The sequence below is a fragment of the Solea solea genome, chromosome 1, assembly GCF_958295425.1.
Source record: "Solea solea chromosome 1, fSolSol10.1, whole genome shotgun sequence".
Taxonomy (NCBI): domain Eukaryota; kingdom Metazoa; phylum Chordata; class Actinopteri; order Pleuronectiformes; family Soleidae; genus Solea; species Solea solea.
This window is the reverse complement of record NC_081134.1, coordinates 5,407,990-5,427,270: the sequence shown is the minus strand read 5'-3', so window position 1 is coordinate 5,427,270 and position 19,281 is coordinate 5,407,990. Positions and strand designations below refer to the sequence as shown.

Genomic DNA, 19,281 nt, shown 5'->3' with positions numbered 1-19,281 from the left:
GAGCTAAAGTGAAATAAAGCACTGAGAAACACTCAAACTTACATTGCATGAGAAACTTTGTGATACTGTAGCCAGTTTTCTGAGTTTAAGAATGCCTTTCAAACCTGACCAACAACATTTGCACTCAGTTCTGTCTAATCTTTGATCGTTTTGCTGCAACAGCGCTTCCACGAGCTCGTATTCTGGAGGGAATTCTAACATATCCAATATTTTCAAACAGCTAAACTCCAGCTCTCTGCGGTCAAATAATGATAATATTTCAGAAATGATGTCAAATGATGCCAAGAAATCATCACAGACTTTTATGCCATCTTTTCCCCGTTAACGTCACGTTTCTAAAAAATAATAATTGTTTAATTAATCCTGTGATCATCAAATTAATTTCAGTTTTATACAACGGGTTCATTGCACAGTAACACAATATACTTGTCGGTCTAATACAGTCTATATTTTCTGTCTTTACAGCTTAATTTGATTAGCCAGAAGGCAATCAATAACTGTCCAATCAGTAGGTTTTACTGTCCAGTGAAGGCGCATTCATCTTTGTGTGATCAGTTCTCAGTGGTCGACAGTTAATGGGATTTTTCCTGGGTGTTAAATGCAGTGGCTCATAGTTTCTGTCAAGCTTTCACTTCTTCACTGTGCCTCAACTTTTTCTCAAATAAATAACAATCATGTGGAGCGAGGATGATGGTAATGTGCTTAAATAATTGTAAACGTAACATAATAATAATTATTATTCTTTATTATATATCCTTTATATCGCACGCTTCACTATGCACAGACTGTAAAAAAAATGCATATAAATATCAGCAAAAGCATTTTAGCTGAGTCATGTTTGAGCTGTCTATGTCTTCTTTTTGGGAGAACAACACTTGTTACACCGTTGGAGAATTATGTCTTTGAAATCACTCAGCACAAATCTGTTTTTAACAGCTTCATATGTTCATAAATGGTCTAAATCAGGGGTGTCAAACATACGGCCCGGGGCCCAGAACCGGCCCACAGGATGAATTTGTTAAAATTTCACACTACGATTACAATCTAAACGTAATGTCAAATGCATTTTTTTTCACTTCCAGATATATATGACTAAATGTTTGTGCCTTTATAGTTCCAGTGTGATGTGTAAATAGTAAATTTAGGCATGATATTGTTGAAATTGCACTTATATTTCTCAAGAAATTTCATGTTTTGTAAAAAATATCCTTCATTAAATGTAAAACAAAGGAGAAAAAACAAAGGTGTTCTTGTTGGTCATAGGTTATTATGCTATTATTTTACTATTTTTACTGGTCCGGCCCACTTGAGATCAAATTGTGCTGTATGTGGCTTATGTTATAATTAATAACATAGTCTCACTTAGTAATCATTTATGGCCATAATATGACATAATATAAGAAAGGAAGGTACTGTAACATATTTACTCATGTAAAGCACGATAAGTCACAATCCTTTAAAAATCTAAATGCTTTAAATGAAAAGACCTGCAAATGCATTGCAAACATTCAATCTCTGGTGTCAGGAGACTCGCTGTCTGCTCCATAGATTAAACTGTTTGGTTTGGCATTAACACAGCAAATGAAGTTTTCATTGCCGCACTACTTATTGTTTTTAAGCTCACCTACAGAGACTCGAACACCATGACATATGTTTCACTCGGCTATAACTGAACAACGTTATGTTTTGTCTGATTCAATAGCAATTTAAAAAAAAAAAAAACACACACACACATTTGCAGTCTCTCTCTCTCTCTCTTCCATTCGATTTCTTCCAGACACTGAGCATTACTCATTTTTAACACGTTTAATGCGTGCTGGGATAACTGCGGCTCCCCGATCCAGACAGGAAACAGATGGGCTAAGAAAATTAATGAGATAATGAATGAAGACCTGCAGGTGTGCTTGACTTGGTTAATCAGTGACTGACTGATTTCACATGCAATCCATGTTTCATCTCATGTCAACATGTGTATCTTCTCACAACTTTTAAAGATATCATTTCAAAGCTGTCGTGTTTTTGTCCATTCTCAAAGAAAGAGCTTCATGGTGCTTTTCTGGATTTCCTCTTTTCCTTCCGTGAATTACTTGTGTCTTTTGCCCCAGTGTGTGTCCCATCTCTGTGACTCCCTCCTCTGCCCTCGTACGTTTTACACCTGTGTCATAACCGTCCTCACTTCACTGGCTGTCACATCCTCTGCTCAGCGTCTCTGTTTTACCGTCTCTGTTCCTTTGTGTTTGAAGTTTTCTGTGTTGCAGATGCCTGCCAGCTGGAGGCATCTGCAACACAGACACAGTCTATTTATATGAAAATATCTTCACGACACCAATGCTGCCTGTGTTGTGTGTTTACGCTTGGGCGCTGTAATCCTTTTACCGCAACAAGGTCATACACAGGAAACAAAATATTCCTTTAGGAAGACATGTAATCAGAATAATCTGGATAATAATTGAGTCAGTGGTTGGATTATTGGTGTAAATGTAGCCACTGTCAGGTTCTTAGTTCCCATATTTCATATTCATAAAACATTCAGTTGCTCTCATGATAAGTTCACTGTCATTCTGGATTTTCCCTTTAATTAATCACAGATTTAAACGCAGATGTTGTAACGACCTACTATAAGGTGGATGTTGTACTCTCTGTAATGAGCTGTACTGCGCCGGCTGCTGATGACACTGAGGAATTCTGTCTTTAATCGCATAAACATTTGCCCAATGTTCCACTTCAGCTGCTTTAAAACCATATGCTGTTGAACTAAATGGAGTGTGCTTATCTGTGTAATTCTTACACTCTCACCTTCAGCTAAAGCAAGCTGTGCAGATGTGGTGCACGTACCTTCCTTTTTAATTCATCCCAACCACTTCCAATGTTGGATTTTAACATTAAACCGAGCATCGGTGGATTTTGCAGGTAAAACAACCAAAATAAATACTCCTTGAGATAATTACCCTTTTCAGCAACCTGGAAATACAAATATAGAGAAATTCATACAATTATCTGAAAAAGTGGTACCTAAAAAAATGAATGAAGTGCTGGTTTAAATGTATACATTCCAAACGATGAACAATGACATTTATCACAGGTTTTATGAAAAAGGTTGAACATGGCCATAATACCTCTAATGCTGTATTTCCACCGGCTCTACTCGCTTTGGCACGGCACGGTTTAGGTTGCATCTCCACTACAAAAAAAGGACCTACTCAGTGGGGGCGGAGTCTGTGTGAAACACTACACACACACACAAACGAGTGACTAGTGACTCCTGGTAGTTGTTGGAGATTAACCCACGTGTTTAGGATTGTTAAGTAGTTTTAACCGATCTACAGTTCGGCACTGTTCGGCTTGATTTCTGTGTCAGACGTCTCCGGAGCAAAGACTCCTACTCCACAGACTACAGCGACAGGGTAGCTTCCCCCTGAATTCCATAGCATTCATGAGGATCTGAAGAATTCTGACGTGAATAAATAAATTCCACAGGTGAAAATATGAGTCTCTACACAACTGTGACTGAAATGGTTTGTTTTGGCTGTGCTTATGAGCATGATCGTTGATTAAGCGTATGATTTTCCAGTGGTGGCACTGACTTTCACTGCAGAGGAAATACAGGATAAGAGTCACTGAAGTGTTACCTAATGGCAGTGATTCCTGGCGAGAGTGTACACATGTACACAATTCAGTCATTGGCTTTGAAAATGTGTCGATAAAAAAATCAAAAAATACAAATAAAACAAGCACAGATGGAAGAAAAACAATCGTGATGATCAAAATTCACATGCACATGCACGCACAGGCCCGCGTCTGCTGCTGTGCAGCATGTGCAGCATGTACAGCATGTGCTCTACACTCTTTTCTTTCGTGCTGTGCCCGGCATCTGCTTCAGTCTGGCTGCTGTGAGGACAAGAAGCACAGATACAGAGGTGGTATTGATTCTGTTCAAGGGAGAGCTGCAAATGTTTGCCTGGAAATCAATAGATTTGTCACTTTGGTATAGTCGCTCTGAAGGAGGAAGCAGCTAAAAAAAATAATGGCAATATCTTTTCTTAATTGTGGTTTCTTTTCTTGTCTTGTCTTGTCTTTTATTTTCTTCTTTTTTTTTGTAATATTGGTTTTGGCCACCAGATGCTGAAGTGCACCACCGTCTTGAATGTAATGCCAAATGCATTTAAATGTTTCCCCCATATGATTTTTAATTTTGTCAGGCATAAAAAGCCTAAAAAAAACCAAGATTGATTTATAATTGCTTTTTTTTGTTTTTTAATTGATGCAGCTTTCTGTCACAGAGAGTTTGCTGTCTTTAGCTGATGGACATGTTACAGCCTCATGTCCAGTCAATACTGCTGTGGAACAGATCAGTGGATCTATGAAATGAAACTGGAGCTCGTCCTTTTTATCCATATTTCTTCCAATCATCACAGCATTGCTATCCATATTGTCTTGTCCCGGTCAGAGCAGAAACCCTGACAAAACAGAGTGTCGTATATTGTGTTGAAGTGCAAGCTGTGCAGGCAGTCGGGCTTTTATCCATATACCAGCTGTTACACACACTCTCTCTCTTAATCTGTATGCAGCATCATTTAACAAGTGGCCGCTGTGATTTTCTCAGGCAGAGTCGCTGCTGTGAAGGTCAGCAAAAATTAACACTTGCGAGATGCCTTACAAATAAGCACTAGACTCCATCTGTGAGCATGCCAGAGCGAGAGAGCACAGTAGGAGAATACGATTTATTTAAAGTGCTTCAACCTTTCTGTTATTCATTTCCTGTAATTGTTTCCGTGGTTAAATATGGCACCTTTTTTTGTTTCCGGTTGCTTTTAAAGAAATGTGATGTTCTGTTTTGAAGGGGTAGGGCGCACTAAAAACTAAATTATGACAGCATGAAACTCGTTAATGGTGGTGTTAAAATCACATTCATCACAGGTTTTATAAAGAAAAATCTGCATTTGAAGGTTGAATGTGGTCATAATGCCACCTAGTGTTTCAAAGAGTGTTAGACATCGAGCCCTCGAGACGCTGATGTCTCTCCACTTTTTTAATATCATGCAGTCGGTGTTGTATAAGGTCAGAACTGAGGCTAAATTCACACTTTCATGATCAAAATAGTTGTAACGTTGTAGCCTTTGTTAAGTTCAGTTGCACATTCATTTGATTTTTACCAACTTATTGACCTACATCAGTGTCCCAGCTCAACCTCATTTTGCTGTTACTATTAGATAGACAGACAGACAGACAGACAGACAGACAGATATTTCAAACATTCAAAAACACATTCATATATAGAATCTAACGTGATTCAATTATATGGTTAAAAAAAGGTATAAAACTTATAGAAATACAAAATTTACTTGAATGAAATATATTGAATAGTAATGTGACGGGAACCCTTTTTTTCTGCAGGTGAAATAGAATTGCCCTTAAATGAGACAAAGTGATGTTTTATCACTGCGGAGTGGCAACAATAACAAAAACAGAGTCATGTTTATCTTTAGAATATATCCCTAATAAAAAAGAAGATAAAATAAAAAATAAAAAGGGCATGTTCTCTCTGTGTGCGTGCGTTTTCTCCGGATCCCTCCTCACAGTCCAGAAACATACAATATTAGGGGATTAGGTAAATTGGACACTCTAAATTGATTGAAACAGCCCCCCCCCCTCACCGCGACCCTCATGTGGAGAATAAAGCGGTAGAAGATGGATGGAAAAATAAATATTCGTGGGATTGATGTTTACCTTGTTCAGCCAGACGGGGGCAGTGAATAACAGCTTTGTTGCAGGAGCCTGGGAGACTCATGATCATGTATCTCATCCTTGTTCTCAGAGGAGAAACCAGGCTTGGGTGAATATTGCGAACAGAAAGCCTGCTTTGTAGCATCGTCTCGAATTATTACTGACACGAGGAAGAGGAGTGAAAGGACGGTTTCTAACACTCTTCAATCCTCTGGCTGTTACTGAGTGGATGTGGTTGCCAGTATTTTTATCCCTCCTCCTCCTCCTCGTCTTCCTCTTCCTCCTGGCTCCCCCTTACCGCCTTCACTGTTTCTCTTATTGTCTCACTTCTCCCGTGCACAAATGTTTTGTTTGTTACAAATGATTGTCCCATGTGATCAGGAAAAGGGAACACATGTTCACTGTGTTTCCTGTTGTAAGGTTTTTGTTGGTTTTTTTTTTAACACGAGTTTCACCTGCTTTATTTTGCATCCTGAGTAGCAGCAGCCTTGTTAAAAGCTTTTATTGCAGGCGGATTCATGCACGAGCAGTACCTAGACTGATGAATATTAAGGGTGTGTAGAGCATCATGTCTGTGAGATGCTGCACTGATGAATAAATAATGGACCGTCCTTTCAAGTGCGTCTTTGAACAGTGTTGAAGTTTTTAACCCCATGAAAACTGGAGGGACACGCAGTGTATGAACCTCTTTTTTCTTGTCTTTTACCCACGCTGCTTTTCTCCGTCAATGCCCCCATCTGCTCTCTCTCTCTCTGCGTGGAAAAATGCCCCCTGCTGGGTTTTCCTTCATCAGGCTGAAGTATCAGTGAGACACAGACACAAAGGTCTTTCTCACACACAAATATACATAGAGGAATGCGTGCATATAGAAGACTGCGCACTTTTGTTCAAAGCTGTACAACAGGATCGTGCTCTTGTTGTGTATCGCTCCGGGGTCCCTCAAGGGCCAGTTTTTAGAAAGGACACCAGACACAGCTGTGTCCTCCTCAAACCGTCCATTTGTGTCCTCTCGGGCACATTTTTCGTCATGCAAAGAACTGATGGATGAGAACAGAAGTGTGTGAGCCTGAGACTGTAAACCCACTAACACATGATACTAAACCATAATAAATCACATCTACTATGACGTTAGACAGAAGCATTGTCTACTGATTTGTTATCTGCTGCAGTGAATTAACAACCAACCCATTTTTGTTCTTTGCAAATGTTAATAGTGTCAATCTATCGCAGTCTCACTACTCTTTCTGACCCACTGAAGCGTGGCTGGGCTTCATATGTTGTCACTCTGAAATGACAAAGCTTTTGGCCCCTTTTTTTTGGGCACGACAGCCATTTTTGACAGGTTTTAGCAGGAATATCAGCAGGTGTTATGATCACAATGATGGTCTGGGCTCTGCTCACGTCATGTTCGGTAAGTGTCAACAAGTGAACCAGCATTCACCCTGAAACTGGGGGAGCAAAACGGAACTCCATTGTTTATTATAATAATAATAATAATAATAATAATAATAATAATCATTAATTATTATTTTATTTAATCTTTGTAGTGTAGTTCAGAGGGGAATTTCCAGCACGACATGATTAAGTGAGTAAATTGAGAAATAACTTAATGTGCATAGACATAGACATAGTTTGCACTGTGAGTCTAACTAGGAAGTAACGGTTTACTGAATGACCACCAGGGGGTATCAGAGTGGAATCAGAGTGCCATACAGACATGCAGGAGGACCAGGTCTATGAGTGTGGTGGAAAGAGTACAGAAATATTCTACTCAAGTAAAAGAACCACTGTTTTCATAACAAATCAATCACTTAATCTCACATGAATTGTTAGTAATTAAAGGCAAACCTTTAAAAATTAAAGTGCTGACAAAATAAAACATGTAAACACATATTTTTATTTTGTGTTTAATAAAAACACAAAATAATGTCCTCATCATCGTTTTTTAAATACAGTTTTTTTTTTTACTCAGTAACGGATGTGTTTTAAAACGTAGTGAAGTACAGTATACAAAAACCTACTTTATTACAGTAAGGCGAGTAAATGTAATTCATTACTTTCCACCTCTGACTGTATGTCATATTTGAAGCTCTTGTTTGTAAACAGCGTGTGTGCATTTGCTGACCTCAATATGGAAATCTACCGCGTAGCCACCAGAAGTAAAATTAAAAGAATAATAAAAGCTGCAACAGTGCTCAGTACAGTTCTGTGACTGATGTGAAAGCTGCATTGACTCGCTTCACCTCAGGCAAGCACCTGCCATGATGGGGCTTAAAGTGTTCAAAGATCCCTCTGTGTCATTTTGGCTGCATGTATGGAAAACTGTGCCGCATCAGCGGTGACAGTGACAAGTAGCAACCATCCAGATAAGTGGGTGGATCATACATCATAGTTACTAAACAGCTTGAGTTTCAATCTGGCCTCCCAAATCTTATCAGAGCCGTGAGCGGTGAACCTGCAACTCAGGGGGGAAGACACTGAATTAAACCCCTGTGAAATATAGCTCTCTGCTCTTTCAACGTCCTCACGTCATTAAAGAAACACGGCCATGAAAACACATTCATCAAAAGTCCTGAATACATATGAATATGAAACGTGTCCAGTAATGCAATCATGGATATTTTTTTACCAGGTTGATTTTTCTGAAATATTCCTGTTTGATGGAGGGCCGTTGTGTCCAGCTGCAAACGGAATCCAAAAATCTTCTTTCTCTTCATCACTTTTATGGTTTGTGACAACTCAGCTAAATCTGACCGCGGTCATATACAGTATCACTGCATTGTTTGTTCTGTAGGGTTCTATAGGAGGGGCCAAGAGGAGAGGAATTGGGCTTGTACCACTGCTCCTGCACCCGGTTTGTGTGTGTGTGTGTGTGTGTGTGTTCACTACTGGTGTGTCATAAGGATCATTATCCAAAAGAATTCTAATTATATTAGAAATTATATAAGGGAATTCTTTAGTTTCTTACAAATGGAGCATCAAAAGGTTCAATATTATAACTAAATGAGTAATCCCTTTGATTGAAGAATCAAATGAATCCAAAATGTCATCATCCTTACTTTTATATCAGTGCTACTGGAGCTCTTTTTCATATTTAAATGCTCTGCTTGTATCCGACGTTTGGCTCCAACAACCAGAAAGAACTGCATCTGAAATCATTTTCAAACATGGAATGAGCAATGGAGGCGTTTGCAGCTTCTGCTTGTTTTTTTGACAGAGTGATATGTCTTCCTCTGATAATATCACGTGAATCACAGCACTGCAGAGGTGAGCATGAAGACAACAGAGATCCACCACCGCGGCTAATGTCGGCTCTTTGCTTTAACAGGCCTACGGCTACATGACGCGTTGTTGTGCTCAATAAAAGCAGAGGTTGTCGGTTACTGCGCTGTGGTGTTAAACGTGTGCATACATCAGCGGCTTGTCGTGCTGCTGTTGTCATCACATTTGAAGAAGTCATTAGGAAAAACACAATAATGCCACGTGAAAGTTGATCAACACAAAATCAATCTGTCTTCACTCTGAGTGTGAGTGGGGAAAAAAAAAGAAGAAAAGAAACTCCGGCTGTAAATTCAGAGTCTCTGGGGTTTTGCTTTCTATATTTGGGCAAAACAAGGCATTCACTTTGTCATGTTTAGACTTTGGGGAACAGTGATGGACATTTTTCACCATCTTCTGACATTTCCCAGATTAAAATATAACCAGAGATGGAAAATAATCTCTTTATATATATATATATATAAATAAATAAAGCATATTATATTTCGTTTTCATTCTGAGGGAAGTGAATAATCATAAATCCTGCAGGGCCCCAGATGTATTTTGGACTCTCATCCATTCACATTTAGCCCGGTGTCATCTTAATACAACCTCTTTCTATTGGGCCCACTGAATGTAAAAGTGACACCACATGTTCGACCTCCTGCGCCCTATAGTCGCCCTTTATCTGTTGAAAAATGCACATTTCTTTGTATGTATTTTGTACAATGAGCAATTCAAAGTTTGCAATTTTTTATTTATTTATGTTTATTTTAGGTCATGTCAGTTAGATCACTCATCATCACACATCATCTTAGTGTAGTTTGCACAATACACATAACCGAAAGGGAAAGCGGGAGAAGCAAAAGCTTATCTAGTCCCGCCCCCATTACCCACACAATACATATATTCATCGTACAATACATAATTTTATCATACCTTTTCTATTTTTTCTATTTTTCTTATGACATTTTGACAAAACATGTTTCAGCATCAGGTAGCACTCGGAGATGCAATAATTTGACTCTTCTATCTGGTATTTCAGGGATTTATCTCAGAAAGATGTTGTTATTTTCTCCTCCTTATAATCAACATATCTAATATGTCTAATCCACACACTCTATCCTTAGGATAAAATGGCCTGGATGAATGAGAGAGTTCACAGATTGTGGTGTTGTGATCATTCGTGGGAATAGTATTGCATTGTTAACATTATTATTGATTACATGGCAATAAAGAATCTTATGTTATCTCATTAAAGTAGAGAGAAACTGTGCAGTACAAATGTCTAATAGTCATAGATGTTGTGAACACAGCCTAAGTCAGTTCTGGACAGAATTGATGGAAAATGTAGTTTTTATCATATCTCAAAATTGAATTATTTATTTTTTTTAGGTTAAAAAGTGCGAACGTGGGACTTATACGGTAAAATAACACAATTTATTTTTATCTCAAGCTGTGTTTGCACGCTTCCGTTTATGTTGCTAATGAAGGGAATGATATAGTCTCTCTCTCCCCCTCTCTCTCCCCCTCTCCCTCGCTCTCTCTCTCTCTCATGTGTCTAAGTGAAGTCGGAGGCGTCCTCTCAGCCTTTGCCAGTGCGCACCACCACAGCAAAGCATCGCATCAGTCTGCACCGGCTGTTGCTGCGGCCGGACGGACGGACGGACGGACCACCTGCAGCCACACAGGGAGGCTGAGAGCAGGCGAGGAGGACAAGGAGAAGGAGGAGAAGGAGGAGAACAAGGAGAACAAGAAGGAGTAGAAGGAGAGGGGCCGGACCATGGCATCAAAGGAGACCCCAACACCTGCGGGCATCGTCGGCGTCAGCAGGGAAATCACAGGTGAGCACAAACACGACTTTATTCAGAGGAAAGTGTTGTTTTAATCCATTTTTAATCGGCGAAGCCTCGTGAGAAAACGTGCGCGGTTACTTTACTCGGCTGCTCTTTTTTTGTTTTTTTTTTTAATCTCCAGTTATTCATTGCGTTTGATTTGCAGGAAATGTGTCCCGCGGGCAGGAGCGGAGTGGAGTTAATGGCTGTCATTACGAGGCTTGTGGAGATTTTAATCTGTTCGACCTGAGTGTTTCACTTTCTGGAAACTGTGTCTGGCTGCTGCTGCTGCTGCTGCTGTTGTTGCTGTTGCTGCTGCTGCTTGGAAATGTGTGGAACACATGGGTCCTGTGCTGCTGTCAGAGTTCCTGAGTGAAGCAGGTGCACTGAGTTTACACTGTGTGTGATTCTGTTAACTCTTGAGGAGCTTCTCTGGTAGAAACACTGACTTTGTGAGGAACCAGAACCTGTTCCTCAAGAGGCAGAACCTCATTTCTGAGGGAGCACTGGTTGGAGGCCTGTGTAATGAGATGGGAGTTGAGGTTTGGCATTAACTGGTTATGGTTAAAGGGATAGTTTGGTGTTTTGAATTGCTGTCCAACGGTGAGATAAAGCGATGGGCATATCCATATGCACGTGTAGTCCTTAGGTGAGATTTTTTCTTTGTCAAGCTGCTTAAACCAGTTCTGGCAGACATGTTTTCCTCCATGAGAGACATGAGGGGACTCGGGGGGCCAATCCCAGCTGGCATAGGGCGCCAGTCAATCCCACGACCACATAAAGACAAACAACCATCCACCCTCACACTTATGGCCAATTTAGAGTATCCATCCATCTTCTATGGCTTTATCCTCCACATGAGGGTAGTGGAGGGTGCTGTGCCAATCTCAGCTGACATAGGGCAATAGGCAGGGACCACAGTGGACAGGTCGCCAGTCCACCGCAGGGCCACATAGAGACAAACGACCATCTTTGGACTGTGGGAGGAAACCGGAGAAACCCGGAGAAAGACATGTTTTCAAGCATCCATATGTGACCAAGGATCAAATGTTATGGGAAATAGCCACTGGGCTTCTTCTTCCACAGGAATGATCCACCTGTAGATTCACACAGCCAGTGGCAATGGTTAAGTGACGTAAAGCCTGCCCCACACAAGAGGTTTTTCAAATCTCACTTGATTTTAAAAAAACGTGGGAGACCACAGACATAATGAACTTTGCAACCGATTTTCAATGTTTCAATCCAGAGAAAGTACAGACTAGACGATCCAGTGAAGACGCAGGGCCACAACCACAACCACCACTTGGCGTTTAATCTCAGGATTTCAAGGAGGACATTCCAGGGATTTGGGATCTCTCAGAAACTCACAGTGACTTCAGTATGTAAACAAACATGGAGGCTGACTGTCTTTGTTTGGTTGTGATACATCTTACAAGCGATCAAAACTTTGTCCTCTTTCTCTACCATCTACTGGGCTCGGAAGACGGTCTTCACATTCGTCCTTGTCGCACTGTGGGCAGCCCGGCTCTCATTGGTTACTGCGGGGTTTGTTTAATACTTTCGATTTGATTTTAAAACTGGGAAGACTCTGATGTGTCCGATGACGTTAAAACCGTGTCTGTTGAGGATAATTTGGCCAGATAATCTGTTCAAATTAGCCTAAAATTGGAAGGCACCCACGATCCGAAGGGCCAGATCGGGACCAAAATCTTGCCAATTATCCTCTAGTGTTGGGGAAGACTTAAGCCAGCAACATCGTGTCTGTGCAACTGATAAAACTCATCACTTGTGTTTCTTATGCCCTGAAGAAGAAGCTGAAAAGGTCCCTACAGAGTTTGTAGAACTAAGACTTTTCACAGTTCCTATGGGGTGCTGATGAGTGCTGTCACTTTTGCCAAAAATCTGGTTCAAATGAATATTGTATATCATGCATTTCCTTTTTGAAGATATTTTTCTGATGGATGAAGAGGGAATTCAAAATGGATACAAGGCCAAGCTGTGCTCAAAGTTCATCTTTCATCTTTGCTTGCCCCCCCCAAATTTGATTTGAATCAAATGAGCTGAATTTCAGGCGAAAAGTGACAGCCCAAGTGCAAACAAGCCATAAAGGTTGTGTTCTCTAAACAATTCTTTAGAAGTATGTGAAACTAAGTAAAGGATGCTGCCAGCTCTCTTTGTCTCTCTGTTGTATTCTGTTCAATCTCCTAATCAGATTGAGGTTCAGTGTGTGTGCACCTGGAACCCTACTGGAAATGAGCTGGTGCCCCGTAGTTGCGCAATAACTCTACCTTACACACATACACACACACACACACACACACACACTCACATTCAGATGGCAACGTGTTAAGGAAGTTGTGCCTCGCTGCTAATTACCCTGATTTGGTGAGTTAAATCCCACTGTTTACCAGCTCAACCTGGTCAAACCCCTTCTGTCTGGCCTGCTGATCAGTGAGATGCCATTAGGCCATCAACACGCCTAACCTGTAAGGGAAACAGGAAGTGGTGGGACGTGTTGTGGGTGAGTGAGCAGATCCATCAGTGTCAAGAGGCCATGGGGACATGGAAGTGAACCAAGGAGAAACGAAAATGCATTTATCTATTGTGATTCTTCCTTTTCTCCCCCCCCCCCCCCACTACTCCTGACTCTTTTGAACCCCATGGGAACAGATGCCGAGGTCACACTACCAGGCATTATTGGGGGGGGGGGACGTGTTAAAAGGTTTAAGCGATTGGGTTTTACCCAGCTTAACGTCAGTAACTCTGTGTCTGGGGCTGATCCTTCCGTCGATCTGCCGGTGTGATTGCCGCCCCGTGTCCTGCCGTCCCCTCCTCATCCTCGCCGCGTTTGTTGCTGCTCGCTCAAGTGTGAGATCCCAACGTCAAGGTTGTTGCAGAAGGAATGTGGAAAGTGAGAATAATGAGTGTGCAGCAGTGCGAGAGAGAGCCGGGAGACTGACATAACAGCGGAGCGTCGTGACACAGCATGATGCGTTGTATCTCCATCTGGTGGAGCTCCACCAGTGCATATTTAGCATGGGTGGCCCTGCTAGAAACTGTGGACTGTGAATATTGCGCGGCTTGCAGGCATATGTATGTGTTTGCAGTAAGGAGAGAAAGGTTAACATTGTTTTTGTGAGTAGCAGGTTGTGTTGTTATGGAGGGGATGTAAATGCAGGAGGCCTCTGGTACGGTTCAGTGAGCTTCAGCCGAGTTGCCTGGCATGACGGAGCAGAGGCCCACCAAAGACGGCATCTCTGGATATTGTGCTTTGCTTCTTTAAGATGAGCTTGGCTGCTTTTTATCTTTCACTGAGGCTAAAAATAGCCCCGTTACGAGTCCCTCTTCAGTTAAAGGTTGTGTATATATGTGTGTGTGTGCCTGTCTTTGGGAATGTTCACCCTTGTGTGGGTGACGTGGAGGAGTAATCTACCAGTCTACCTCCCAAAACACGATGATGGCATCATCAGCATTAACACTGGGATGTTGCTGGGTTGCCCTCTTTGGATGCTCACACTTCAATCACAGCTCCACTGAAAAGGCTTACACAAATGCTCTAAGACACCAGAGTGATGTTTCTCTGGGAGCACTTAGAAAAGTGTCACCTGCCAGTGTCCTAAATCCAAGCGTTAATGCTCTGATGTCGAGCTTTACTTTATTACCTCTGCCAAGGAGGTTATCTTTTTGACCGCCTGTGTCTGTTTGTTTGCGAGCAGCATAACTCAAAAAGCAAAGGACAGATTTGGATGAAATTCTCTGAGGATGTAGATTATGGTTTTTAGAAATTATACAGAGCCAGACTTGCAAGGTAGGGAGTGTATTGTTACTGTGGGAAAGTGAGCAACCTTGGCGGAGGTTTGCTTTCTCTATTTATGGAAAGTGGCTGTAATGGTACAATGTGGGGGGCAAATGGAAAGAATACCCAACATAAAGTGTGTTAGTGATGCTTTTGTCCGCCACTCAACACATAGACCCAGTGCTGTTTGGCACTGATTTATTTCAGTCTCAGAATTTCTCTGGAAGGTTCAAAAATCTAAACTCAAGATCCACTTACTCAATTTTGACTGTGTCTCTGGCCTCTGTTAGTGTTCCTATTACCACCAAGTGAACAGATTTAGCAATTTGTACTTAATTCAAAGTCTCTTTACAGTACTGAATTTGAAGTTGCCCCTCATTTTTAATTCACTTTGGATACAGTTGTATCTTAAATGATTAAGTGTAAAGGTATTCATTAGTCTTTTGATTGTTTGCCTTATTATATTTTAAGTTTAATTATTATTTCTCCTAAATAAAATCTCAAAAGAAGGCTGATGAATCTAATCATTAGAAAAACAGCAACACACGCTATCACTTCGGGGACAGTATACTGTATATACTATTACCAAATTACCATTTGAAAGTCACTGTTCTTCACCACCCTAAGCTCAGGATCTGTCAGCCATTGGTCCTGCTGTCAGTTTCTTCTCCAGCCAGTTAACCTCTGTTCACTTCATACTCATTTGTGAGTCAAATTCACATTCACAGTCTGCATGAGCCTGCCTTATTTTTTTTAATTAAAATATTTATGTGGCACCAGTGTATCCGTAATTGCATCTCATTAGTGAGGATGATGATATCAGGGAGTGGTGTAGTCGTGTCTTCATGGCGTCTTCCAAAGAGAGGTGTGTATCCATACAGTGAGGACCGACAAGGAAGAAAAATAATTGGTATAAGTCGAGAAACCTGCTCCACTCCTGATATTTTCCCACTCGTTTACTTTGAAATGAAAGTTTTTTCCTGTCATTATTCAACAAGCTTCAGTTTTGTAGCTTCTGAGTGGGCAGCATTTGTCATTTCGTTATGTGTTAACATTATGTAATTTGATCTCTTATTTCTTTCTCTCTCCAGAGAGCATCAGGAAGATACTGGACAAGCAGCCCGTTAATTTTGTGCGAGCAATCAAGCAAGACACCAGGAGCGGCAAATCAGAGGACCGGATACTGGTGAGAGACGCAGACACCTTCACTCCAGTCCACACCTCGTAGACCCTGGTCAGACATAGTACTGCAGTACGTCCTGAGTGATCTTATCACAGGCAGATTGCACGCAATACAGGTCCCAATGCCTATATCCCAATATCACAACGCATCCTGACTGTGTCCTTAGATCAGATAACAAAAAGAAAACACATCCAGAGGTGGTTTGAGGACACATGTGGCCACATTCCCGAGGTGCATGAATGCAATCCGTCCTGAGGATACAGAGAAACTGCCTCATCACCTCACGTTCTCTTTTTTTTTACACTAAATGAATGCTCATGTGGTCATTTATTTGCAATCACTGCCACAACACGGATAGGGAAGCCATGTCTGATCTAGGACACATTCTAATGTCAGGTGTGAACAGTACTTAAGACCGTCCACATGCGATTGGATCACAGAGCATGGATGTTAATACCTGCTCTAAAGGGGGCAATAGTTGGAAGGGAGTATCAAATGTGTGAGGTGTTGAATAAGAAACAGGAACGGCTCCGGCTCATCACTGACAAAATGGAAATCAATGGACGTTAATTGGGACAGATTGAGAAAGGCAGAAGTGGCAGATTACACATCCCGAGGCACACAACAGACGCGACTGAAATCTGGTTTAAGACACGTCCTGCCTAAGCAGAGTGAAGTGGACACCATGCCATGGCCTAGTGCGTCCATCCTCAGAGTTTATTAGATGTGGCAGGGTGGCCTTAATGCCACAGGCGAGAGAGAGACAGTGTGTGTGTGTGTGTGTGTGTGTACATGTGTGTAGTAGGCTTTAAGGACAGATTTTGAATCAAACTTATCTTTGTGAGGACATTTTGACCTTGTGAGGTCAATTTGGCTGTCATACTTAAGGTTTAGGTAAGGGGCCAGGTGATTGCATCATGTCTAAGAGTGTCCTCTTGCTGTACAATAATGTGTTTATTACTCTTTGTACATTGTACATACAGAGGCATCGGTTATTTATTTATATCTGTGTGTGAGTGTGTGCCAGAGGCTGTGTGGGCAGCCTGCGATGTGTTCAAGGAGTCCATGCAATCCAAGGCCACCGCTGTTAATGCGACTCTGTCAGCCAGCCGCATTAGTGACTGATCAGGTGCTCATATGTAGTAGCTACGTGGGAGAGCCAGCTCATTTCCTGTGAAGAGACAAAAAGACGCGATACAATAAAAGCATCGCAGCTATTTATTTGCACGTCCCTCAGTTCTCCATCTCTGCTTTTCCTTCCTCCTCCCATCCATCTTCCATCATGACCCATACCCCCACAACTATTTTTGTCATCTCTCTTTGTTTCCTCCCTCCCTCCCTCCTTATCTGTCCATCTCAATTATTCTCCTCCCTATCACCATCCTCCTCCTCCTCCTCCTTCTCCTCTGCCTACCCCCCCACCCAACACCACTACCACCAGTCACCTCTCGCTTTTCCTTCATCCCTTCCCTTTGTGCCCTTCCCTTTTCCCTCCATCTTTACTCAAACCAAAGTGTATTGAGCTCCTCTTTCCATCACAAGCAATTGAATTAGGTCTCTGCCTTATGAGAGTTTTTTTTACTATCCAAATGGGCCTTGGCTGCTGCTGCTGCTGCTTCAAATTCTTTTTAAGTAAGGAAGGCTGGGGAGGAGAGAGAACGTGAGGGAGCTGGATATAGGCATTCATTGTAGCTCATTCTCAAGGTCTTCCCCTCTAAATGGCAATCTTTTCAGTGTAATGGACAAATGTGTTTGTATGTATGGAGGGAGGGTGAACAAAAAAGAGAGTTGATAAACTGCTTGCTTTAGTCTCTCTGGGTTCTGTGCACAAAATACACTCGACAATGTCATACGTGGTGGTTGGACAATGCAGTTTTAGATTGCCTGAACAGAGGTTAGCGATTACATTACAATAACTGGCCTTCGCTTAGTGATGCGGATCTCCACTTCGCTGCTGAAGTAGATTTAGCAGATCAAATCTGGACAGGATTATAGCTTTTACTTCAAATCCGCCTGTTGATTCAGTTTCTCGAAGGAAGCGTTTTTCAAATGTTGTACGTGAAGTTTATGTTTACTGCTGCACGTATGATGTCTTTGTTCTTCATCTTTCTCTTTGTTTGCACCCATGTTTCCCCCGAGACTCTGCTGTCTATGCGTGTTGAATGCACCAGCCGTCAGGCTATGATGCGCGCGCGCGCACGCACACACACACACACACACACACACACACACACACACACACACCAATACACAGTTGGTCTCCCTCCACCCATCTCAGACAGGCACACCATGACATTCAGTTGACACCCAAGGCAGTGTGTTGGAATAGTTTCAACATACATGTTTCCTTTACTGGGTGTGTACAGACACACACCCTCGTGCGAACACACACACACACGTGTCTCTTTTTATTTGTGAGAACATGCACAGATGTAATGCAAAGGTCCTTAAAGTTGTGAGGACCTGCAAAACATCACAATGTCTCCACAATGACGGGTTTCAAACAAAATCTGTGCTCACAGCCTTATAAAGACACACACACACACACACACACATTTGTGCAGACAGTTTGACATGTGCAGAGGGCATCTTCATAGAGTCACATGGTTCATAATATCACCACATACACAGCCATTATTAGATCACCCTATTTGAATATTGGAGACAACCCAGAAAACAAAGCATCTTCAAAGGCAAAGCAGGGAGAGAGGGTGTTTGGTGGGGGGGGTGGGGGTGATAGCGGAGGAGGGGAGGGTTTCTCACCAGAGGAAAGGGAATGGAGGAATGTTATTGTGTGATGCCCCAGTTGCCGATTTGGCTTTTCCGCCACTTATTTATCTTGATCGGTCACTGTTTTCTCTATGTTGACTCCCCTCGCTTCGACCTAATAATGGGCCCATTACCGGCCGAGATTGCCGCTGTTTGACAGTCCCGAGCACACTCGGGTGCTTCCTTATTTCCACTTAGTTCCTGCAGTTATGTGGAGGTTCCGCTCGTAAGACTCCAGTGGGACTGAGGGTGGAGGTCAAGTTAGTGCTACTGTATTTAAAGAAGTGGCCGTGGTTGTGTGTGTGTGTGTGTTGTGGGGGATTTACAGCAGAGTAAGAACGTCGGCGGAGGTAATGGTTAATGACGATGTACAGTCAGCCAGCACTTTTAATTACTTTGTCCTACTTAAAATGATTAATTATGCTCCCTATCTAAGTTTCTGTGCATTGTTATGATTTTTATTTTGAACCAAGGGTTCAAAGAGATTTGATGTAAAGCCTCTTTGAGCAAATTGTGAAGTTTTTCTTTTGAGATTCCTTCCTTCCTTCCTTCTACCCATTTTCCCTTGTACACTTGAGCCCTATTCGGACAGGATTAGTTTTACATGGGGAGGTGGGGTAAAGTAATTATTACCAGAGCTTATCATTGATTTTAGTCCCATCCGAATGTGCCACGTCAGTAATTGTTACCGGTCGATGTCGGTAAAGATTACGGCG

At 41.8% G+C, this 19,281-nt stretch overlaps 1 protein-coding gene across 6 annotated transcripts in view; it reads left to right on the top strand.

The window, feature by feature from the left end:
- The first annotated feature begins 10,566 nt into the window (after nt 1-10,566).
- carmil3 (capping protein regulator and myosin 1 linker 3) overlaps nt 10,567-19,281 on the top strand; it is a 75,472-nt gene continuing 66,757 nt past the window's right edge. For all 6 annotated transcript variants that reach the window (XM_058643372.1, XM_058643339.1, XM_058643364.1 and 3 more), the window contains exons 1-2: nt 10,567-10,826; nt 15,705-15,799. In XM_058643372.1, the coding sequence (XP_058499355.1) occupies nt 10,766-10,826; nt 15,705-15,799 (156 nt within the window). In that variant the 5' untranslated portion in view covers nt 10,567-10,765. The remainder of the gene's footprint in view (nt 10,827-15,704; nt 15,800-19,281) is intronic.